Source organism: Pseudopipra pipra, chromosome 11 (assembly GCF_036250125.1).
Source record: "Pseudopipra pipra isolate bDixPip1 chromosome 11, bDixPip1.hap1, whole genome shotgun sequence".
Classification (NCBI taxonomy): Eukaryota; Metazoa; Chordata; class Aves; order Passeriformes; family Pipridae; genus Pseudopipra; species Pseudopipra pipra.
Window position 1 is genome coordinate 7,922,028 of NC_087559.1, and position 24,111 is coordinate 7,946,138.

Below are 24,111 nucleotides of genomic sequence, written 5' to 3' on the forward strand. Positions count from 1 at the left end.
AAATCTGTCTCTCTCTCTTTTTTATCTAATGAGCATGAGTTAGTCTGTTCAAAAGCCCAAATGGGCATCTCGGGGCCAATTCAGCAGCAGGGGGTCCGTTACTATAACAACTGACAACTCCTGTGATTTCAAAAAGGCCCTGAAGTAGCCATTTGGGAAATGGTTATAAGGAAGCAGTCGGGAAGGGATGGCTGCGGGTGCAGGTCCTGAGCTCCCCTGCCTCAGCCTTTCCAGCAGGGAGCCAACCCCATGTCCCACCACCCTTGGGAACAGCCAGGCTCTGCTCCCTGCAAGAGGAGACGGTAAAACCTCACGATCTGACAACGGGAGGAACAGCAGTGAATCACTAGGATTTGGTCTTAGTGGATCTACCTGTGGGCTCTGCCCCTTGCCCCAGGCTGTATGTTGCTGGATGAAAGAGCACAGATTCCGTCAGAGGAGTTTTCATATTGATTTTCCTCATAATTGAAGAATGATGAGCGCTCAAAGTACGATACCAACAGACAGAACAAGCAAGTGGCAGCTGCCCTAAGCTTCGGGCTTGAAAGTGAGCTGCCTGAGTCAGCACAAAGGGTGAGCTCAGTTCCCTGTGTGGGATAAGAGGGAGCTGATCACAGGCCTGCTCTCTTTTAATGAAAATGAACAGCACTTTGAGAGACAGAACACAAAAGGGCCCAAGATTCAGTACCTTTACCTCTGGCACTGTCAAAATCACATAAAACCTGGATCTTCTGCAATAAGAGCTGAAGTGCTTTTCCTGCATTGTCTGGGTTGAGACAGGGACATCAGAAGACTGTGAATCAGGCTGGGCTGCACCCCACTTGCAAGCCAGTGATCTGCCCTGTTTCCATCCACCTGAGGCTGTTTGTCATTATGTGGGACTAGATGTGGCCATTCCCAGAGGAAAACAAAGGCATGCCCTGTTCAGTATGAGCAGGGCACATTTGGCCACTAAAAATGAGACTGAAGCTGGAAGAAGTTTCAGGTATGCCACTCACCTCCATGTTTCCCCTCGTGTCCCTGTGGTGTTGCCCGTTTCCGGCTTAGGAGGTCTCTTGCCCTTGTTGGCTAATTCTCCTCTCTGCCTGTGATGACACGAGTTGTGCTCTGGGGCACAGCCCTCCCTAAGCTGAGCACAAGCACCTCGACATGATCCTCAGGCATCGCTGAGGGTAGTGTCGGAGTGAACATCCCCATCCATCCTCTTCATTCCTGCCTCGTGCTGGTCCCTCAGTTTGGCTGGTCCAGCTCTGACTGGTTACTACATGAACCAGACTGGGAGCTAATCTGGTTTAAATCAGGACACAAAAGCCCCTCTCTTCTTTTTTTTTTTTTTTTTTTTTGCCATGGATTGTTTCACAATCCAGCTCCTCACATAGTTGTACAAACATTTGCATTGGGGTCACAGAGGGCAGAGCAAGAGCAGGAACAGAGGATGCAACAGGAACTGCTGCTGCTGAAATAAATACTCATGCAACTGCACCCGAGGCATTCTTAAAATTAACACCCAGGGTCTCAGATGATGTTACCACCTAGCATCCTCCATGAGTGAGAAATGAGCAGAGTCACAGATATTTCAGAGTAAGCTGAAAGAAGCTTTTATCATTGTAAGCAAACAATTTTACAATGGTCTGTAAATTTGCAATGTTCCTTTTCCAATCAGTACAGTAGATGAACAACACATTGTGTACTCATAAAATAAAACCTAGAGATAGGTTTGAATAACAATTTCAGCACTTTTTACAACCTGCTACAGGCACAAGTTATTTTTTTCCCCCCAATTAAGTTTTAACACTGTCTTAGCTAAGGAGCTGTGCAAGTTCCCTGGAATTTAACATCAAAAGGTAGTTTTCCAAGGCATGGTTACTAGAAATGGTAAATACAAGAGTTCTTGGGCTTACGTTGAAGCTTCCATTTCTATATTACAAGTTGATTTACAAATATGGCTGACCAACCTTCTTCAGTGCTATTTTACCAGTGTCAGAAAACTCAGATGCTGAAATATTGAACACCTGAGCTTGCTCCCAGTGAGGTCTTTGCCACTGAGTTCAACAACAATACTCTCCACCCGTAAATGACTTGGCCCCGGGTCACACAGAAAATCAATGACTGAGTCAGAAAAAGAACCTGCATCTCCTGGTACTCAATGTAATTTCTTCTGCACAGAAAGGCACTGCCAGAGAAGCACAAGGCTCTGTCACAGGATGTGTCCCAAGGATTCTGTTCAATTTGACAGGATGCTTAACGGAAATCTAAGAAAACTCTTACTGTCTACTAAATTCTACAGGGTTTTGCCTAAGGAAAATTAAAGACATCTTTTTCCCAAGCTGTCTCGTATACACGCATGACTATAAAACAAGCAACGCAAGCTTGCTTGCTCTTTGAAAGGCAGCAGCTGTGTTGTTCCAAAAATCCCTCCTGAATGTAAACATATTAGCACTGTATAAACAGCTTGATTTAATAAGAAATGCAATACAATATTCCTGCTTTGTCTTTAGGATCACAATGTTGATGGTGGCAATAATTCAAGGTGAATTATGGTATCTGCTTAAAAGAAAGAAAAAGAAAACTCTCCAGCTATAGTCATGAATTAATTTCTTCCTCTTAGCTGAAAATGAGAAATGGCTATAATTTAGTTCCCATTTAAAAGTTGCTGTTGGCTAAACTCTAAAATCTTAATTGCTTCTTAATATTCTCTGCTTATTTTTTCCCTTTGAAACCATAGTCTGTAGGACTGTAGTGTTTAGATTAAAAATCAGAACGGAAAACAAACAGTGGAAGGTCACCACTCCCACCTAAAATATGTTTTTTCCCCCCCAAAATGACAGAACTTATTGTGTATGAAAGTATTTCAGTTGATTTCCCAGCTCTAGTCACCCTCCTGCCTCTCTGCGAAAAAGAAAGTGACACTGACCCTGGGTTTACCCTGAAGTGTCAATACTCAGGACTTGTTCAATTGGCAACAGAATGTAGTGGAAGTTCTAGAAAAGACATGTTTCAAGCCATATTACAGCTCAGCATACTATAGGAACTTGCCTTGTTGAAAAAAAAAATGAAGTCACACTCAATCCCTAAATAGTTTGGAGGTCACTACCAAACACACTCTGCAGTTCTCGGAGCTCGCAGAAAAGGCTGTGAGAGTAACAGTGGCAAAGACTTAAGACAACCCAAGTCAAATTTTAAACTGACCTTGAAGAACTGCAGAAAGATCTCATGATAGTGAGTCCGGGTATAAAATCACAGATGCAAAACAAATGCCCAGAAATGCAAAAATAATGTGCTTGGGAAACTGTACCTCTCAATGCCCACGTTTTAACGGGCTCTAGATGAGCTAGCAGTGCTCCAGCAAAGATCCTAAAATCCCAGTTAACAGTTCTTGAGAATACTCAGTGGTTGTCCCTATAGCACACAATTTCAGGAACCAATATGTAAGAAAAGGAAGCAGAAAAAGTACCATTGTGCCACTGCGGAAGCGAACGGTGAATCCATATGGTGAGTAAAACAAGGATCTGGTCTCCTCATCTTTTCTGTCTGCTAAGACTCAAATTCTCAACTAGATGCTAAAAGAAATCAGTTTCAAGCACTAGAGGTCCTGGGAGCAACAGTCCCCCTCATCATGCCCGTGACAGCTCAAGGATCAGCCAGGCCAGCTTTTCCTCAAGAGGAATCAAAGATGCACAGAAGCCAACTGAAACTACAGCTGTCATTGTCCCTCCTGCCCACGGAGCCCAACTGCCACCCGGCCCCAGCGGATCTGAAGGCTCCTGGTCACCCTGTGATTGTGCTCTCCTCATTTTTCTGGGATAAAAGGCACCGCAATTTTTGCAGCTTCATTATGCTGACCTAGTTTATTTTCCACTCTACCAACTTAAAAATCACACATCCCTCTTTGCACAGCAGTGCCATTAAAAGTACTGAATTCAGGAAACTTTAGTAGAAAGGTAATTCAGAGCTGCTGCTTGCCTGCAAGTTCCCATCCCTTTTCATTACTGAGATGGCTACCATGTGAAAAAGATGGAAGTGACCCTTTCTCTTCAACATCAGTCATATTCTTTCACCATTTGTCCAAGATCCACACGGAAAAGGAACTGAGAACAGCAAATTACCTCTGCAAAGGTAGTCTCGTTCAGAAACAGCACAGATCATTTCCAAATATATTCAATTACAAGGAGTCTCTAATGAAAACAGCATGGAAGTTCAACAGATAAAAAAGGAAAAGCTTCATCAAACAATGACTGTTTCCTATCACTCTCCTGTTCAAATAAAGGGAACAGAAAATGAAGCTTCCTTACAGCAAGTCATCTTCACAAAACTTATTTCTTTGCTGTATCATGGAATGAGCTACAAGGAGTCCAAACAGAGACAAATTCTTTGCCAAACCTTCACAAGAAACTTCCCTAACTCCTTATTTTGGTCCCTGGATAATAGGGCACTGATGCGAGGGAAACAAGCAGAAGGCTTCTCTCTGCTTCATTGTTCTGCTTATGTCACCTCTGGTCTCAAATCATCTAATTCCACAAATGCTCAAAAATGCGAAAGTGAAAATATCATTTGTTTTACCCTCAAAATGTATTGCCAAAGGGTAACTATGTCTCTTCTGCTTTTTCTAGTTCTCTGGGTTTTATTTTGTAATGCTTTTTCTCACACCAAAACAAAGAACTGCTGTGCAAGAAAAGGCCCTGTGGTCCAGCATGCCTGTCCCCTTGAGGGTTATCCTTTCATCAAGTGTTTCTCTGCTGTGCACTTCAATACCACGTTTCCCTTACCGAAATATCTGTCTCAAACTCGTTTTCATGCCATTTGCTTTGATGGCGTTATTTAGCAAATTATTCCATATGTTGTTGCCCATTACATTTTAAGCTAAGTATTTCTTCCTGAAAACCCAAATTACTGTTCCTTTCAAACTTCTAAATTAGATTCTGCAGTGTTTGTGAATCGTTTTTTTTCCTTACTTTAAAACACTAACAGAGATAAACATTTTATTTTTTCCCAAGGAAAGGCAATCACACTGCAAAGGGCACATGAAATGCTGTGTTGCCGCTCCAGTGACATGGTTTGCACAATGCGAAATGTTACTGTGGACAATCTGTGTTCTAGTTGCTTGTTGATTTATCCTAAAACACATCTTTACTTTTTCAACACATTCCCTGTATTTGTTAAAAGTCCTCAGAACTAAGAAGGTAGATACACTTTATTTCGAAGCTAGTACACATGTGCTCTCAAGTTTGTTTATTGTTTCTCAATTTATCGCTTTATATTTATCAAAAAGCTTTGACTGCTACATGACATTATTTTCATTCTATATTAATTTTTAATCTCCACCTTTTTTAGTATCAATTTTTTGCAAATAAACTGATCTACTGCTCTCAGTGGTATTAATTAGAAACTCATAGTTTTACCAAAGCCGCTGATGAATGTTAACTATTGATGCATGCTATGGAGAGCAGATAAACAATTATTGTCCATATGCAAAAATAACACATTACTGGAAAAGTAATTTGGTTTCAGCTAAAGTCTTTGTTCCCTTATCTTCCTTGATTTATGTGTGTGTTGGCTATTACAAAGCAAATAAGAAGTTTATGAGGTGGATGGTTAGGAATTTTGAAGATAAAAGTATTTAACTTTAATTAGCATACCTTAATTTTACTAGACTAATATTATGATCTATAATAGAAACTAATGTTTATCAAAAGTTAGTCTCTAACTGTTGGTCACTAAGCCAGTACATTCCAACTTTAATATCTTCTCAGGGATGGCACTGTTGAGCACATTAAACACTAATTTTGCAATTATTTCTCTCGATCCATTAGTGAAATTGCAAAGAAATGGAAATGTTTTGCAAACAGTGAGAGGTACCAACATTCCTCTAGATAATAGCTGTTAGCACTGCATTTCAAAATGTTTTCTCTGTAGAAGAGCATTTTGTATCAACACGAGCTAAAAATCACAAACCCCTCATTACAGTGCTTCAGGATATACCATCTCCTTCCAGGGCTTGCCTGGTGTGAATGTGACCAAGTTTAGTCTTTCAAATGAAGAAAATACATATTGAAACACAGCATACTACAAGGGGATCTTCAGAACCTTTTTAATTTCATCTTGTGCGCACATATCAGTGCAATTTTATTCAGTGTCTTACTGCAAGCATGTTAATTATTTGCAAATGCTAATAGAAATTATTTTCACAAGGCTATTGTCATCTATTTATTAATTATTTCAAATGTTCTCAGCCTCAATAATTTGGCCAATTAATTGTCAGTGAAATGAGAACACTGAAAAATGGCTTGGTACTTTTAAAATTGATTCTGCAAATATAATGATCAATGGGATGGTATTTCTCATCAAAGCTACTTTCCTGTGTCCCACATAATCAAATAATTCCTAAATACCTTGTATGTGACTAATCCCTGGTTAATTTTAACTTCCAGACAAATGAGGTGTCTTTGGCTTCTGGTTCTGACTTAAGCAGGTGCTGCAGGTTTTAATTTACTCTAAATCAAATGGAGATGGATTTGTTGATGCTAATCCTAATCTCCACCACTGAAGCAATGTCCACTGGTGTGAGGCAATCTTTACTTTCAAGACCTTGCAGGCAACACTTCTGAACACCTCACCAATGCTAAAGAACTCTGACTCAGAGCATCCCTATGGAATGTGAAACAAGCTTAGTCCCCTTACTTGAGTGCAGTCAAAGGAAGGAAAGAACTGCTTAAGATTACACAGGAGGTCTGTGGTAAAGAAACCCATGGAACCAAGGTCAGTCTCACTGGGCTTTTCTGCCACAACCACTTTTCCTGAAGGCCAAGACAGAGATAACTTTTTATAGCTATTTTGGAGGGACTAATTGTGAAAATATTTGTTACCATTACAGCTGGCTCTACCATTGCTGGAGCCCTACCAAGCCCATTTTCACGACACAAAAATCAATACTTAAGGCAGCTGAACAGTTATCCAACAAAGCTGTTCTAGCACCCAGAGAGTTATCTAATGCATCTAGCACCATAACTTCTAATAAAATAAAAACTGCAGGGCCACATTAAAAACACCACCTGAAATGTGTTTTAAATCATAATCAGTTTCCAATGATAAGGAAACAGGCTCACCTCCAGTAGACAAGCACAGCGATGAGGAGAATGAGGCACACGAAGGTCAGTGCTGAGACCACAATGAGTGGGATGATCCATTCCATTTTACCAGGAGAAGGTCTCGTGGCCATGCTGGAGCTGTTCTTGCCAGCTGTGTGTTAAACAGATAACAAAACCAATCACTGACTGGAAAAAAGAATTACTGTACAGAAAAACGTGTAAACAAAACAAATAGCTTATCCATTTTACATGGTATGAGTAAACAGAGCAGAGATCCTCTAACTGCAGGGTGGGACTCCATTTGTCTTCAGTCTGAGACATGAGAGCACAGAAGTATGGTGTTTATTGCCACATATGGCTTGGATTTTACTACTGCCTGTAATTACGGTCTCATAGACACTTTTAGGACTCTTTTGTGCAAGCACCTATTATCAGATGTGGAGTACCCCACTGAGCCATTTCACCACGGTAACTAAGTAAACGCTGTGCTCCGTCATCAGTGTTTGCAGATAAATGCACTCTGTTTCTCAATACTACAGGGCAGCCCTGTTTGCAAAGCTCAGTGTAATACTTTACTTCAGAAATAAATTTCTTGGTAACTATCTTAAAATAAAAAATCCTCAACATGTTGGGTGTCATGTCACATCATTTGCAGAATTGTCACAATCTGGTGGGTTACTGCATACGAAAGCACTTTTTAGCATATGGATTGTCAAGATGGGTGGATGAATGAATGAATAGGATGTGTTGTAACCGACAGAAGAAATCATTATGCCACAGCTTTTGAACGAAATTAAAGTTCGTTCGTCAATATCCTGAGATCTGGCCGAGTAACTCTGCTTCACTTCTTGTATGACATCTCATTAAAATGATTGTATCATATAGAAGATGAATATCTGGAGCTTCTGCAAGTACTGGAGCCAATGAGCATAGACGCTGTACCAATGTATTTCAAAAGACACCTAATTTGTGCGAATCTGTGTAGACTTGATGAATAAATTGGTTTAGACAGAATGATAGAAGAAAAATACAGAAGAGGATTCTCTATCTTATTCCTGTTTCCTAACAAACAGGCAGTATCTGATCAATACCTGCCAACAGGACATAATGTCAAAGGATTAGTATAAACAGCTTCAGATTTTGAGGATTGAAACATGCACACTTGACTTCTACTTTTAGCCTATGTGAGTCTTTCCTCACCAGCGTGATTCCTTGCCCTTGTTCAGTATTGCATTATCATATCTTCTGAAACTGCTGCAAATCCTACCAGAAGAACGTAATTGCCTTTTCACCATAGGCAGGCAAAACACAGATAATTGGAAGTCACCAGATGTCACATAATATGAAGTCATACTCTATTTTAATAGCATTTAGATTATACTCCTCGGTAGGCAGGAGTAAAATTCAACTAACGTGAAAGTAAAGGTTAATTGTAAATGCTTTTGCCTGACTGCTGAAAACAGAGCAAGGCTGCAGGCTGCTGCAAGCCCAGCAAGAAATCTTTCTAGTTTTAAGAACTAGGCTGATAGAGGTAATGCCCTTTAGCAGGCAGCCTAAATGAGGTGCTAATAAGAGGGGTGTTTGGGAGAACTGAATGCACACTTTGATTGAACATCTCTGATTTCCTTAACTAGAAAGAGTAAGGAAAAAAATCAACCCCAAAATTAAAGCAAAGGCTTATTCTCTGTATTTGCCAAACTTACAAAATCATAAGTCTTGAGGCATCAGTTTTTACCAGTGCATTTCAAATCATTTATCAGCACGAAAAAAGTAAGCCTGTGAGGTAAGTCTTACTAATCAGAATGATAAAAGGGACAAGGCAAAAAAAACATGCAATGTAATAAAGCTTCATAGGAGAGCCAAGTAGTCCCATCACCTTACGTCCATTAGGGTGTTGCTTCAGTTCTCTCCAAGGACAGTACTCTGTTTAGTTTCACCTCCACATCTTTCAACACAAAAACATATGTTTCTGTTTGCATGGGAAGAAAATTAAATTCCATTGTAAGCACAGCATGGGCTGGAGTCCCAATACACACTATTAAATTCTGCAGTGTTCACGATGCTCCTCTTACTCAGTCTGCTGTGGAGAACACACTTATCTGCCCCTGCCAACTCCCAGTACCACAGATGTGAGGATAAGAAAGTGCTCAGTATGCTGAGTGCCAGAAGAGCAAATGCCATTCCTGCATGCTGATGGCTGGCCCTGAAATTCCAGTTGGGAATGCCCAAGCAGTGATGTGCTTCAGAAAAAAAGACACAGTTCCTGTGCTGGCTTTGAAGAAAAAGTCTTAGGTGTTTTCCACTGCTTAAATAATGTGTTGAGAGAGCTTAAACAAACAGCATATCCTTGTAATGGTGCCCACCATAAGCTGTACTTGCTGCTGGTGGTGGTAAGCTTAAAAAATGGACTAGGAAACTCCATTTTTGCTAAGAAATGTAAACAGTTTCCAGTGGCATATGCCTTCGTTGAATTAATTCAGTTTGCCTTTTACTGGCTTGGAATTCATCCCAGTAGGAAGGAATAAAAATTATTACAGCATATCTGTTTCGGGAGGTCCCACATGATACAAGCCCTGGCACTGCTAAATCTACTCCTGCGTCTGGAAAAATCCGTAACTTCTGTGAACCACCCGTTCAGCAGTTCCACCCAGGCACTGGATGGATGAGCCCTGGCACAGGGAGTATTGGATGGCGTCAGGCAGTGAGGGAAGCTCTGGCAGTGCAACTCTTGCACAAAGGTCAAGGTAAGAAAGAGGCTCCTACCACTTGTGAAATGTACTTTTTTTCCTGTGAATTCTTGGTAATTGGTTCCTGAGAAAAGAAACATGTTTATTTCCCTTAAGTAACACTGCTTGCTATAATAAGCAACCATAGCTGTACTATATAACCTATCTACTTTTATCATTCCTCATCATTGCACAAACTGCCAGGACAAAGTTCTGTTTGTTGTACCATTACAGATACCATTAACCAAAGCAAAACCCTGCTGCTGAACTGCCTCAGACCACATGGCCTCTTAAAAGACAGTCAACTTGCTCATCTTTCCTTTGAGTAAATGAAGTTATGGACTTATACAAAGGTCTTAATTAATTTTGAAAAATAGTATTGGCCATATTATTAAATGATAAAAAGGCAAAATCATGTTTTTTAAAAATGCATTACCTTTGATACAAGCTCATGTCATTGTGCAGCTATTTCTTCCCTATTTCTTTAAATGCATCCCTGCAGTGTTCACAATTACAGGCTGTGCACAGCTAAACATGGCTTTTCACTGCTTTGTAAACAAATGCCAATCATATTTAATCCTATATGTGAAACTCATAGTTTGCAGACATCAAATAATTCACTTTTATTTTCAAGCCATTCTGCTGTTTCCTCCTGTAAGTTGCCACGTAAATCTCTGAAGATATTTAAAAGCTGTCTGGACGCAATCCTGAGTAACGTGCTCCCTTCTTGAGCAGTGAGGCTGGACTAGCTGACTTCAGTGGTCTCTCCCAACCTTATCCATTCTGTGATCCTGTGTGCAAATGGCTCAAGTGCTACATGAAAATACAGCTTAATAATCCCTGCTGCGTATGGAGAAGAAGGAATTACACAGATGTTTAATTATCTTAATGAGGTTATTCCCAAAAGGCTTTTGTAACCTCAGACCTGGCAAAGACTGCTCTAAAAACCAAAATTCAGTCTCTGTTAAAGGCATACACCAGGCTTGAAATTTAACCCTGCACATCATCTCTGTCTCTACAAAGCCCCCTTGTGGGAAGAACTCAGAAGAAGTGGGTGACACTGAAGAATGGGAGGATCTGGCTGAAATTTGGATGAAGAGCCAAACTCACGTTTCTGTTCTCAGATCCAACTCACCACTCAGGCAAAAGCCCCAACTGGACAGCTGTTTGCCCACAACAGCCCAGTTTTTATCTTCTGTCAAAAACAAAGGATCTGTTTAACTGTCCGGCACAACCAACCAAAATTCCGTGGGACTGTATCTTCTCTAGCCTGATGAAACTGAATCATCCAGCTTTTCATTTTTTTCCCTCGCTTTTTTCTTTCTTTCCTCCCCCCCTTCCCCTGCCCCCTTTCTTGGTAGAGTATCATTCTAATTGCTGTTTTTCTAATTTTCAGGTTTCAGAGTCACGGACAATGCTGAGCAGCTGTGTGTGTAACAGTTGCAGATCAAAGGTACAATTAGTCTAATGTGGGCACCAAAACAGAGAAAAGGATGATCAGGAAAATGAAAGAGGAGAATGCAAGCAAGCGTTCGGCGACAGAAGAAAATCATCAGCCTTGGCTGATACCACCAGACAAGAAGAGGCCAATGCCATTTGGAAAATAATGACACGGCCTCAGGAGAGGTGTGTGTATGTGCGTGTGAAATAAGCACTAAAAGAAAATGAGCCTTGATGTACTAATTGGCCTTGCACTTTCCCTGTAATTTCTCATGAGTTCCCTGTTCTCCTCTAATCATCCACACTCATGAGCACTTCCCCATTTAGTTATCTCCTTACAACTGCTAATTTGATGCTATATAATTAATTTTACAAGTGTACATTGTTATGAAACAATTTTCTACTCTTTAAAATGATTAAACTTTCTATTCACAAAAACAGTTTTGAAACCTTGACAGCTTTTTAAAACCTGCTTTCTGGGACAAAAAATGCATCCAAAAATGTTTCCACCCTCACAATGAGACACAGTAAACTGCAGGGGTGCTTTCTGCTCACTTTGAAAGTGGTCTTGACACTCTTAACTGTCCTGATGCTCAGAAATCCTTTCAGACATTTCTGGCAATGCCCTCTTGGCTTCACTTGTCTTGATTTCAGGTTTACCTTGTTATGGAAAACCTTTAAGGCCATTTCTCATAGACGAGGTCTTGCTATGGCTGCAGTTTCACTGAACTCAGCTGGCAGGAGCTAGGTCAGGTCTGTCTGTATGAATTGAAAATTTCCATAATACTGTGAAAAACAGTTAAGCTGAATCAGCTAGTCTTAGGCTTTGTGCTAGTCTAATTCACCAGCCCGTGTCTTTGGTAACCTAGATCAAGCCTGGAATAGAGTTCCTTCTCCTGCATTGCCAAGTGTCTTCTCACAGGGGCAGCACTCCCAACAGGCCAGGCAGGCCGTATTTGGACACATCTAGTAAAATATTTGGGCAAATTCCAGGCTAGTCAGACCTCACCTATCAAAGCCTGGTGGCTCAAGATAAAAAGAAAAGAAGGACTTGCCTGAAGAGACTTTGAAGGTACAAAGAGATTCAGACTGAAAGGCTCCATTCCAAAGCCAATAACACCTCAAAATGTTCTCACTAAAAATTAGCCTTTCCCAATGTCTGGACAGGGACTCGCCAGGTTTGTGATCAACCTAAATTTTTCCACCTGGAGGTCATGGACAGGGAATGAGCCCCTACTACAAGAAACTGGCACAAATGGGCCCTTCTTCATCTCTGAATAGCCATTCCCAGCCCTTTTGCTGTTGAGCATCCTCTTCAGGACACTGAGGGATCTGGCAGAGGCTTGTCTGGGAAGCTGAAAAAATGGTGCAGCTCCTTCTCCTCATCTTAGGTAGGTCGCCAGAGGTTTAACTATGATTTAACTAAGGTTAATTTGGAGGAAACAGGCAACTCTCACTTATCTTCTTGCCATCTAACATGTGCTGATAATTTCAGATATAGTTTCCTACATATGGAAGCCACTTTTTTAAGACGCAGTAATCATAGTAAGTTATCCTCCCTCCATATATAGGTACAGAAAACCTATTTTGCAGGGTACTTTCAAAACTGATTGTCTTTGTTGTAGCCTTCAGGCACAGTGACTTCAAGCCATCAAGCCTGGAAGTGAGCAGAGCTCTAAAAGAGGCTGTCTAGTAGGAGGCAAAGCTGAACTGAACCACTTTCAATAATAGTTCTCTGCGTGCTAAAAAGAGACAGACTAAGGGGATACAATTCACAATAACTAGTAAGTATTTCTTAGCAATATTAAAAATATTTCCCCATCTCATTGATTTTAATATTTTTATCTTCACTATGGAATTGTTCACAATCTCTTTGTCACAAGCTAAGAATTAAGGCCAACTACTCATCTTTTTTTCCGATTTTTTAGGCTGAGAACAAGCCATGAGGCCCTTTGTAGGTCTTATATAAGAGACATTGTACTTGGGCCATACAAGAAACTGGCACATGAGAAATAAGGAAGCCAAAGGCAGGAAGAACTATTTCAGAAGCAGGTTTACCCAGGTAGATTGAATTGTTGGGCTTTGAACCTAACTGGTGCTGAATGCTTACTCCTAACATGGCAAAGTTCCCTCCTTCCTGACAGAAAGGTGATTAGGGTAAGTGGCAGGTTGAAAGCTTCCTGACAGGCATCTCAGACCATGTTCAGTGGGAGCACTGGACTTTGAAGATTTCCAGCTGAGGAGTAAGAAAAACAGCATTGTATTTTAAAAATATCAGCACAATTTGGGTGCAGGTTTCTTGTCTTGCATTGTTAATCTGATCTCTTGCAGAACAGTTATGATTCACAGCGTTAGAGTCAGGTCAGCATTTCTGTAACAAATGTTATTAAAGATTGGATTTAGCTTTGCTTTTTAAATTGGTTCCGAGCTATAACTGAGTGCACAATGTCTGCATTCTTGTGTTTATCAGTGTAGGGAAAAATAAATATGCAAGGTTTTTTCACAGTACTCTAGAGCAGCTTTGATGGAAAAAGAAAATTACAAAACACTCCAACATTACCAAAATAAACAATACAGTAAAAAACCCCACCCCAAACAAAAAAAGCACACTATCTTATAAATGCTGTGGTAATACACATAATCACTCATATAAACTCGTCACCATATCTAAATCCCAGTACTTACTCTGCAAATAAATCCACACATATGTACTCCATTTGCTCCTTGCTGTTTTCCTCACCAGTGCCTGGAGCTCCCTGAGCAGAAACATGTGTGGACATTCCACACATTGGCAGCACCATGAGATACCTGTTTGCATAGGCCTGTGCAGCAAACCCGGACCACACTGGGCTTGGTGTACATGCAGATCACCTGGGTAGGCTTCCAAAAGGTTGTATTTGCTGTGTATATACTGTGGAGTTGGTACATACACCCAGAGCTGGTGTGTACAGGAGCACTGGTAATTCTCATCAGGACAAAATATGTGAACTCTGCCTGGCTAAGATTTGTCTTACCCACAGGAAAAAAAAGAAGGTAACTCCAGTGCAGAAGGTGCCTTGTTTTGGAAGATCAAAGCATGTAGGTTTTGTGATGAGAAATAAAGCAGCAATGTTCCCGTATTTGGGAGAATATCTCAAAGCCCAATCAGGGAGAATCCTGCAGATAAAATAAATTAGCTTGCAGCATATATAGCAAACTTCCCACGAAACACCAGTTTGGCACAGCAGCCAATCTTCCAAATTAATTTCACAGCTATGGTTCACTGCATTTCTCTCCCTTTTTCTTTTAAACAAAATTCTTGATGCAGCATGTTGGGAGTTAACATTTTTGCAAATTTTCTCTTGTGGTAAGTTACAAGGACCATGAATCTGTCCTAATAAAAGAAAAGGATGTTCCTTCCCCCTCTGCTCCCCACCAGTAACAATTTGAGGATTGAGTCCTGTGACAACCTGCCCACTGGATGAAGTCAAGCACCAAAGAAATGTTGTATCTCCTGGAAATCAGTAAGGAATTTAGACTGTGTCATTTTCCAACACTCTTACGTTGGTAAAACCAGTTTTCCCTGGAGGTCACTCACCTGGATTAATGGTAATGAATTTGTTATCTGAGGGGTATTCCTCTGGAAACCTGTCCTCCTTTGGAGGAGGTTTTCTTGTAGTCTCTGGTCTTCTTGGGATCTTGCCTGGGTACAGTTCATCGGTGAACGCTGGTGGCACTTGGGTGGAAGGGAGCGGCTGGGGCTGAGTGTTGGCTTCATCCAAACTCTCCTCCTTGGGACCTCCAGCCGCAGGGGCAACATTTTGGTTTGGCTCTTCACCCGATATGGTTTTATTTCCTTCTTCCTCAGCAGTCCGGTTGGGGGAAGCCACGGCCACGCTGGGCTCTGTGCTATTGCGCGCCTCCGCGGCTGCTGTCGCCCTGTCTCTCTCCTTCTTTTCAGCATCCTTTTCTTCCTCTTCCTCGTGCTCCCGCTCCCCATCCTCACTTTCACTCTTTTCATCCTTCTCCCCCTCCTCAGCTCCCTCGCCATCCTTGGTCAGTGCCGAGTCCCGCTCCGGCCCCGGGGAGGCGGCGGCGGCCTCGGTGGTGGCCACCACGGGCCGTCCCGCCTGTTTGCTGGGGGCGGCCGCCGTGGGCAGCCGGGTGGGCCAGACGCTGCTGGGGAAGGAGGAGATGCCACCACCGCTGAAGCCCAGCCCTGCCAGCAAGGTGCTGGTTACCACTGAGGCCACGGTGGCCTGGCTGCCACTGGAGGAAGGCCCCATCCCTGTGGCCATGGACACGAAGGAGAAGGGGAGCCCCGAGGAGGTCCAGGTGGAGGAGCCAGAGCTGATGGGAGCCATGTCAGCTGAGGAGGCAGGAGATGCCGTGGGCTTGAGGAGGTCACCAGCAGCAGAGGGGAAGAAAACACAGCAGAGAGCATCAGCAGGGGCCCAACATCCTACCTGGGGTCATTTTTCTTTTGCATTTCCCTCCCCTTCAACATGTGCCATTCTGGTTGCTGTTCTCTTAAAGCCAAAGACTCCCACCAGCTGGATGCAGGGCTGAGCCAGGGCAGGACAAGCCACAGAGCTACCAGTAAACCACGAAGGGAAGAAACCTCCCTGAATTCACCACACCATCATCAAAACCCTCTTTATCCTTATCTTTATCTTACATCGGGACCTTCTCCACCCACGTCACCGTTGACTTGTGAGTAACGTTTCCTCTCGGGGTGAGGAGAATGTAAAGGAGTTTAATGAGTTTAGCTGCATTACTCACAGTGCTTTAATCCTCAGAATACAGAAGTTTAAAAATACAGTATTACATAAGGGCTGTCTCAAAATAATGGCTGTGCTGCCAACGCAAGCATCCGTGGCTGGTGGGTCTGTTCTGACAAGGAACTCTGGCTCTTCCCACACACATTGTGAGGCCCTCCAATGGTACTATTTTTATTTCATTAATTTACCCATCAGCATTATTCTCCTAAGGACTGGTGCTGCAGTGAGGCATCACTCTCATTAGAAAAGACCAGCAGCATGGCCAGCTGGGCAGTCATGAAGCACTTGGAGAGCATCAGGAGCCCTTCAGCAAGCCACCACTACCTCTGCCAGGACCACCACACTGCGACACTCACGTATAGACTCAGTTTTCTACAACCACAGGACTCTCCCTGGCCACCACCAGCAACCCAAAACCAGGCCTGACACTGCCCACTTCCCTCAGGGAGCTGAGAGGAACCAGAGAATGAGCTATAGACTTTGCATCCTCTGCACCCTGCCACTGTTATTCTAATGTCAACCCACTGCACACATGCTTGCATGCAGGTCTCTGTGCACACATGTGTGCTCTACTGGAAACAAAACCCCTTGGTATATACATAAAGAACTAAACCTTGGTCTATACATAAGGACCTAGTCATTCCCCTTCCTGAATCACATGTGGAAAAAGACACTGAAGTGAATTGACTAAACACAAGGAATAATTCTCTGCAAGAGCTGAGCCAGCAGTTCTGTCTGGACAACCTGACCACCCTCTCTGATTTACTGAAAAATGTCTCACATTACACAATTCATGACTGGGAGGACCAGTAGCTGGAAAGGTACAAATCAGATGAGTACAAACAAGGGTTAAATAGGTGCTACCGAAAATTTTTTAAAAAAAGTAAAATGTTTCTTTTTGAAGCTGAAATGTATAACTTCACAGTATTTCTGCATCTCTCTGCAATTCCTAGGTTCAGTCAGGCCATGTAATTGAAATGCTGCAGCAAACCAAGAAAGGCTGCTTTCTCACGTTATTTTTGACCAGCTGCAATCACAGAGAACCTGAGATCTCAGATGAAAAGCCGTGCTTTAGAGATTTCAAGCCAAAACTTTAAATAAGCATCTAAACTTTCAGATACTTATCAATGTGAATCCCTCCGGCACTGTGAGATTTGCTTTTCACTGGCATGAACAGTCTCAAAGCTGGACTGAGTATTAAAATTTGACAGCAGATTTTATATGTCTAGAATACCTCTACACATCATTAAACAAACATTAATCATTCAAATGCAAGCTTTGTATGTGTTATTTGCTTACTAGGGAGCATATCAAACTGGAAAAGAATAAATGTACTTAGAGTAAATTCAATAGTATGAATCCAGTCCATAAATTTGACTGAACAATTCAGTACACCGAATGCCAAGAAATTTAGGTTATGGATAGTTTATGTTAAATAAACTAATAAGATGCTTTCAAAACTGAAACAGCGTATTCTAGTTTTACTGTAAATGTACCAACATTTCTGATTCTGGAACACAAAAGTTGCCTTGTGAATTAAAATTCAAATAAAGAGATTGTTGAGGCTTTATTCACACAATAACAGGTATCCTTAGAGCACTGGAAGAGTAAAGATGTTGTGTGTGAGGCCTTATTCCTGGTGCATATACTTCTGGTCATACAATTAATAAAAGAAATTAAATTTATTTTCACAGTTATCATTAAGATTACAAATCTCATCTAAATGGGTTGAATATAGATTTGGAAAGATTTTTTTAACACTCGATTCTTCAGTAGTCAAAGCCCCTCAGAGCATGAAGCTAGGAAACCAAACCCCTTGCAATATTTCATATTGGAAATATATTGTATGTTATAAATCCTTCTGTGGTGGGTCTGAACACCCCCCTCCCCAGGAAAGCTGAGTCCTGCCGCAGATTTCCAACACCGTGCTGCCACCTGGTGGGAATGTCCCCAAATCCCAGCTCCCCAAATCCACGACTTACCACTCCTGTCTTCACAATTCTGGTCCCCTCGAAAATTCGAGTGGTGTTAGCTGAGGGAGGAAGAAGAGCAGCATGTCAGCAGGTTGGGAAGGGAGGCAATGATACAATTGCTGAGCAATTGCTGAACACACTGTTGCAAAATATGGATGCAGGTCTCAGTTTGGAGCAAAAGCAACTCAGCTCGTTTGGCATTACTCACCTTACTTTGTACATGTGCCTAAAGACAGACTTGCTTGACTTTAACTCAGGCCCAGTAGTGCCAGTTTAAGTGCACTGTCAGAAAACACACTCTGTCCTTCAATCTCAAACTGGATGAAACACCCTGACTTACACGGGAAGCGAGAGTAGCTGATGATAATAGTTTTTTCTGTCCTTATTACTTATTGCTATATATCTCAACTATAACCATGATGAAGCTCTGAATAATGTTTTGAAAGCTCACGTGGATTAATTTTCTAGATCTTGGATACCGCCAGAGATTAGAACAGCAGATCGTTTTCGGGGACACATGGAAGGAATCACATCATCTACTCCCATTGCAGATGCATGAATCACTTCCACTGCTTTGAACACTGGGTTAGAACTGGGCTAGAGTGCCCCAAGAATATCCAACAAAGCTGTCAGTAATGACTTACTCCTAACTGTGATTAAACAGGTATCATGGTTGAATTTCAAAGAATTTTTCCATTCTGTCATCTGCTGAAAGAGGTCATAATTAGCAACATACCAGTTTCTGACTTCTGCCTGGCACTACAGTCAAATCCAAAACACTGTGCTGAGGTACTAAGAACAGAGAGCTATATATGAGATGTGGGTAGGATAGGACACTTCTTGTCTGACCCCTGCTGTCCCTGCAACGCTGATAACACTGTGGCAGGACACCGCCACAGAAGTAAACTGTGTCCACAGCTTCATATCCTTCAGATACTACATGCTAACAGAGTAGGATTAACTCACCCCACCCCCAATTTTCCAAAAATGACACAGAAAAATGTTGCTATTATTTTGTTCCCTATACAGCATCAGATCCAAGTGACAGCTCCTTTCTTCATCTTAAAGATTTAAATGTTTAACTCTCCGCTTGTTTTATTCTTCTGTTGCCCATTACAGGATTTATGTATCCGTAAGCTGGAGTGGGAGGGAATGCTCTCAGCAGAGGTAAATTTTGCCCTACTTAGTAAAAAATGTAGTAATAAATTCCCAGGAAGGAGCAAAACTTCAGCACTTAAAAAAGCTCTGAAAACTTCAAGTTCTTCTACCAAATCTCAGCACTACCAGATTTCTCCAATAAACTTAAAAGGAAATTCATGACAAAGGACAGCTTAGCATCTAGTACTTTTGATTTCCTTTAAATATGTATGTTTTGGAAATCACTGAGGTTGTATGCATGGTAAAACCTGAGTGTCTCCACGTGTGGTTGTCAAGGTAGGACTGATCTCCTTTCCTCTTTACATAAAACAGACACCGATCAGACTCACATTCTGCTATAGCTGTGCCTCTGATGTATAAGCAGTCTCTGATGAATTTGTTTGAGAAAACTAGTACCAAGAAAAGCTCTGAATTCTCCTAAAACCTGACAAACCCTGCCGGCAGAGAGGTGTAGACAAACCCTCATCACCAGAAATGCGATTCAGATTAAGTCACTGGCCACTAATCTGAAATTAGTATTGTCTACATGCACTCAAACATCTTCTGAAATCATTTCACACCATATTGCACTGTGAAAAGAAAATATTAAACAAACAATTGTTAAATATAAAAATAGGTATGTGGTTTTGTTACCTTGAAAGAGCATAGTCTGGCTAAAGTCACTACGCATTTCATTTCGGCAAACTGCTTGAACTCTGAACAGATAAAGGATGTCAGGTGAGACATGGCTAATGATGGCCTTCTGTTTAAAAAAAATAGATATTATTCAGTTTTTTACCCCCACAGTACTGTCCACGATCAGTTTGAAATATATAAAGCATTGTGCTAACACAGGACATTTATGCCACGTAAGACAAACTATATTTCTAAACAGAAATATTCACTGGTCCCCTGGGAGAGGGCAAGGCCCAAGGCCAAAGGGATGCACCCAGACTCTGACCAAGAGAAGTAAATGAACATGTCCCACATCTACTCTCATGACAGTCTTCATGCCTGAAAGTCTCTGCTTTCCTCAGAAAAACTTAAAGTTCAAATCATTCAACCTTACAGGAATTAAATAAGATTTTTATAGGTGGAGATCCATGTCCCAAACATGGGATAAGCCCAGAAAAGTCACTGCATGTTCAAACTGACTTTATTTTGCAACAAACTGGCTATGGCAATTTGATGCTGGTGTACTGTCCAACATGATGGCTCAGCACCCTGGGTTGGGATATCCCTGCTTACTCCTAGATCTGAGAGACTGCTCTGATGCTTTCCAGAAACTCTTTTGTATTGCCTTGGTTCACAATCACATCAGTTCACAGCAGTAGCTGTGTGGGTCACTTGAAATACCCGTGATGTCCTTAGCTAAACACTGCCTAGCTCTGATTCAAGATGGGACAGCCCAACTGTATCTGCCAGAGCACTGAAAACAAATTGCACTTTCCTCTGAAAAAGGGTTTCCTTCTTCTCTTGCCCCTAAAACAGACTAAGCTGTCATTGCTTTCTTAACCTCCGAGCTTTGCTGAACAGCACAGGGTCTCACTGCAATTTATTTCCAAGCTATCACTCCATCAAATCCCCTGCACTTTTAATTATTTCTTTTATATAAAACAGGATGCTTTCATGGTGCAAACCTCATTTTTGCTGATTAAGGCTTTCCTCCTTATACCTGATTAAAAAAAAAATCTCCCTTAAGAGTGTGAAATTATGGCAAGAGAGAGGTTACAATACATCATAACCTTGGGTGTCTTTCAATAGGTTCCTTTCTGATTTTGTGAGGCAGATCGTTCCCTAATGTGACCCAGATAACAATGTCTAGTGGGGAAATTGAAAATATAAATGGAAATGAAGTAAAAGAATCTTCATCTAAGGGAATAAGAGAAGTATTATTGTATAACTGATTGAATGGGCCCAGAGGACTGTGTATTTGAAAAAAAAAATGGTAACAGTCATTAGGAATAACAGTGTGCTGCTGCATTTTTCATGTGCATATACAATTACTGATTTCATTATTCTAGAGGCTTTCTTTGATTAACAATAAATGGAGGCCTTTCAAACCTGAATATGTCACTTTGATTTTATATGCAGAGAATGTTAAGGACCAGTACAATACTTCCTTCCACTTAGACAAGAATGACAAGCAGATGAAATCCTAAATGGAGGAGATAGAGCAGTGTTTCCATCTGTGCTGGAACTGTCTTGCTCTTCCCTCTTTTTCTCATGCTGCCAGATGTAGGCAGTGCTTGTACAGGGCCACTCCACAATAATCTTCTAGCCCTGACTATGCATTCCTGCCTCTGGCAGCCTTTACTGCCAGAAACTGCTCCAAAGACTGCAAGGGGCTATGCACAGTAAAAAGTCTGAGCCCAGGAACAGATTCTGGGGGGAAATGCAAAAATCTGTAATGTTCAGAGCCTAAACATTTCCCGAGCCAGCTGCTTCTCAGCAACAGTATATGAAAAAGTGTCTGCAGATTTAGTCCTTTATGCACTCACACAAACTATAAATACACAGTCCAGTGTTTGGGGTAGCCTGTTCAGCAACGTTCAACTAATGCTGAACATTTAAATAGCAATTCATTGTGAGTCAAACACTAGCCTGTCTATAAGGCAACAACTGCTTTCCTCCTCTACCTCCTTCTACCAAGAAAATAACAATATAAGGATAGCTTGATACATATGTCTGGGTTTGATGCTGTGCTTTTACCAGGTCCTTGTCACTGTCCTTGGTGAAAGTCTTCTCCTTTTCATCTTCATTTTTAGCCCAGCTATATGAGATCATGTAGTTCATGATCGGAGGGTGGTAGATGGTTTCTGGTTGGTTCCAGGTTACCAGTAACGCCGTCCTGTTCACAGGCTGCACTTTCATGTTCACTGGAGGAGTACTGCAAGCTGAAACACAGAAGGAAAAAAGATGAAACTCTCCTAAATAACCAAGAGAAAACAAACAGGAAGAACTGTGCCTCGCTCTAAGAGCCAGGTTTTTTTCTTTAATGCCCTTGCCTACAGTAACAGCTTAGACTGCAATCCACTGAGACCATGGGATTTAATACCACCTGCAGATGCTTTCTGCTCTCCTGAGTAAAGTGAGTGAGAGAATCCATTCTCTGCAGGCAGGTTGCTTAGTTCTCGACTTATTTTCAGTCCTGACATTGTACACACACTTTAACTTTGTGACTTAAGAGCTCTACAGTGGAACATTAAGAAGTCCAGTCGACCTGATCCACAGCTTCCCTCATCCATGCCCTCATCCACGCACTCCTGCTGTAAGGGGTTAATACCTCAGTGTACTCTGCTGGCCCTGGAAAGAGTTGAAACCTCTGAAAATGTAACACTATTGGATCAGTAATTATTTTCCTCTTAACCCAGTACATTTTTACATATGACAGAAGTTATTTAATACTCTTCTTTCTATGTATTTTCCTTCACAGATGCTCAACTGTTTGCCAGTAATGTATTGCTAGCACAGGAAAGAGTGGTTCTTGATGGCCCTGGCCGTCTCCTCCTAGCAGGGGAGGAACCCTCAGCCAGCCTCTGAAAGCCCTTCCTTCCTAACCCTGCCTACAGTGGGAGGACACAAATCACTTCTCACCCACACTTAAGTTAGTGGGGTCATCAACATCGGAACAGCTTAACCAGTGGGAAAAACACAGCTTGCAGCAGCACCAAACACAAAACTTCTGCAGGGGAGACCAAGCCCAGGTGCAAACCCAGCCCATCCACTCAAGGAGTGGGGTGTGCACAGTCCCCTCACAGCTGCTGAAACAAAAACCACTTTTCAAGGTGTTGCCGTGGAAGGGCTGGGTGGGGATGTGCAACACTAGATGGCACTCACATGCTATGGGAAAAATACATCATCCCCTTCCCAGCTATAAGGAGTTGAGATTTTTTTTCCCCAAGCTTTAAAAATCACATTTAAAATACCCAATTCAGGGCAGATTCTCACATTCTTTTTCCCAATATAAACTCTGAACCAAGAAAAAAATCACTTGCAATGATACCTAAACACATGTGCCGTGGCAAAGGAAATGATCTCTTCTGCCAGGGAAAGGCAAAGTGTCACCCAGCCCATCAGGCTGACACTGTTTGCAGAATTATTTTTCCCAATGCGACTTTTCCATTTCAAGCCAACACACTGAGCTTGTTTGCACTCTGCAGGTATTTGACTGCGTGTATATTTGGCCATTATTTCACTTCTAAAGAGTCCTGGCAGCACTGAAGGGGAGAAATGTCTATTCCTATGCCTGGACTTGCAGGTTGGTCATGCAGCTCTGCTGTTACATTACTGAAACAGCTACAGTTCTTAAATAAAAATGATTAAATGCTTTAAACACCAATACTACTAGTACAATAGAAAAATATCTGTGAAATGCATTTGTGCACTTATAGCTCACATTTGTAGCCAGCCTGAAACAGACAATGAAAATTGCAGAAATACTCTTTGGAAAGGAAAGATCTTTGATGTTTGCTCTTGCCATGAGGGGTGACAATCCTGCAGTTTTGCAGTAGATCCTTCTGCTCAACTGAGAAGGATGATCTAGCAAAGCAAACAAGCCCTACAGTACCTCAAACTGCTGAGAAAACCTTTATGAGTTTCTATTTACACAGAGTTGAAGGGATCAAGACAGTACTCTGCTGTCAATGCCACAAAGCCAGAAGCCAGACCATGGTCTGCTGCCTGTAGACACCTTCCCTCTGGCTCCCTCCTGGTCTCTGCAGGGAGCCCACAGAGCCAGGATGCTGCAGAGCACAGTGTGAAGGTGGCCAGGACCTGGACAAGAGGGCACAGCTGAAAGCAGTTGCTGTTATCACTATTCAGAGAGCTTCCTGATCCTTGGTATGCCTCTCCATGCTCACCTCTTTCCACTGAGATAGTCAGATCAATTCTCACTGACATCACTGTTTATTGATAACTGCACCAATAAATCATAACTGCCCCCTTTGACGCCCTTTGTCATCACAGAATTACACTTCAAAATGCCAGG

General features: G+C 41.9%; 1 protein-coding gene and 1 long non-coding RNA gene across 2 annotated transcripts in view; one reads left to right on the forward strand and one right to left on the reverse strand.

Moving 5' to 3' along the window:
- PTPRG (protein tyrosine phosphatase receptor type G) overlaps nt 1–24,111 on the reverse strand; it is a 399,811-nt gene that overhangs the window by 62,248 nt on the left and 313,452 nt on the right. The window contains exons 9-13 of the mRNA XM_064667329.1: nt 21,834–22,018; nt 19,776–19,884; nt 17,994–18,043; nt 14,829–15,624; nt 7,104–7,236 (exon numbers count right to left, since the gene is read on the reverse strand). Of these exons, the coding sequence (XP_064523399.1) occupies nt 7,104–7,236; nt 14,829–15,624; nt 17,994–18,043; nt 19,776–19,884; nt 21,834–22,018 (1,273 nt within the window). The remainder of the gene's footprint in view (nt 1–7,103; nt 7,237–14,828; nt 15,625–17,993; nt 18,044–19,775; nt 19,885–21,833; nt 22,019–24,111) is intronic.
- LOC135420193 (uncharacterized) lies at nt 9,651–11,686 on the forward strand. The gene is made up of 3 exons (XR_010433420.1): nt 9,651–9,829; nt 10,046–10,164; nt 11,208–11,686. It is a non-coding gene; the product is annotated as an uncharacterized LOC135420193 (long non-coding RNA).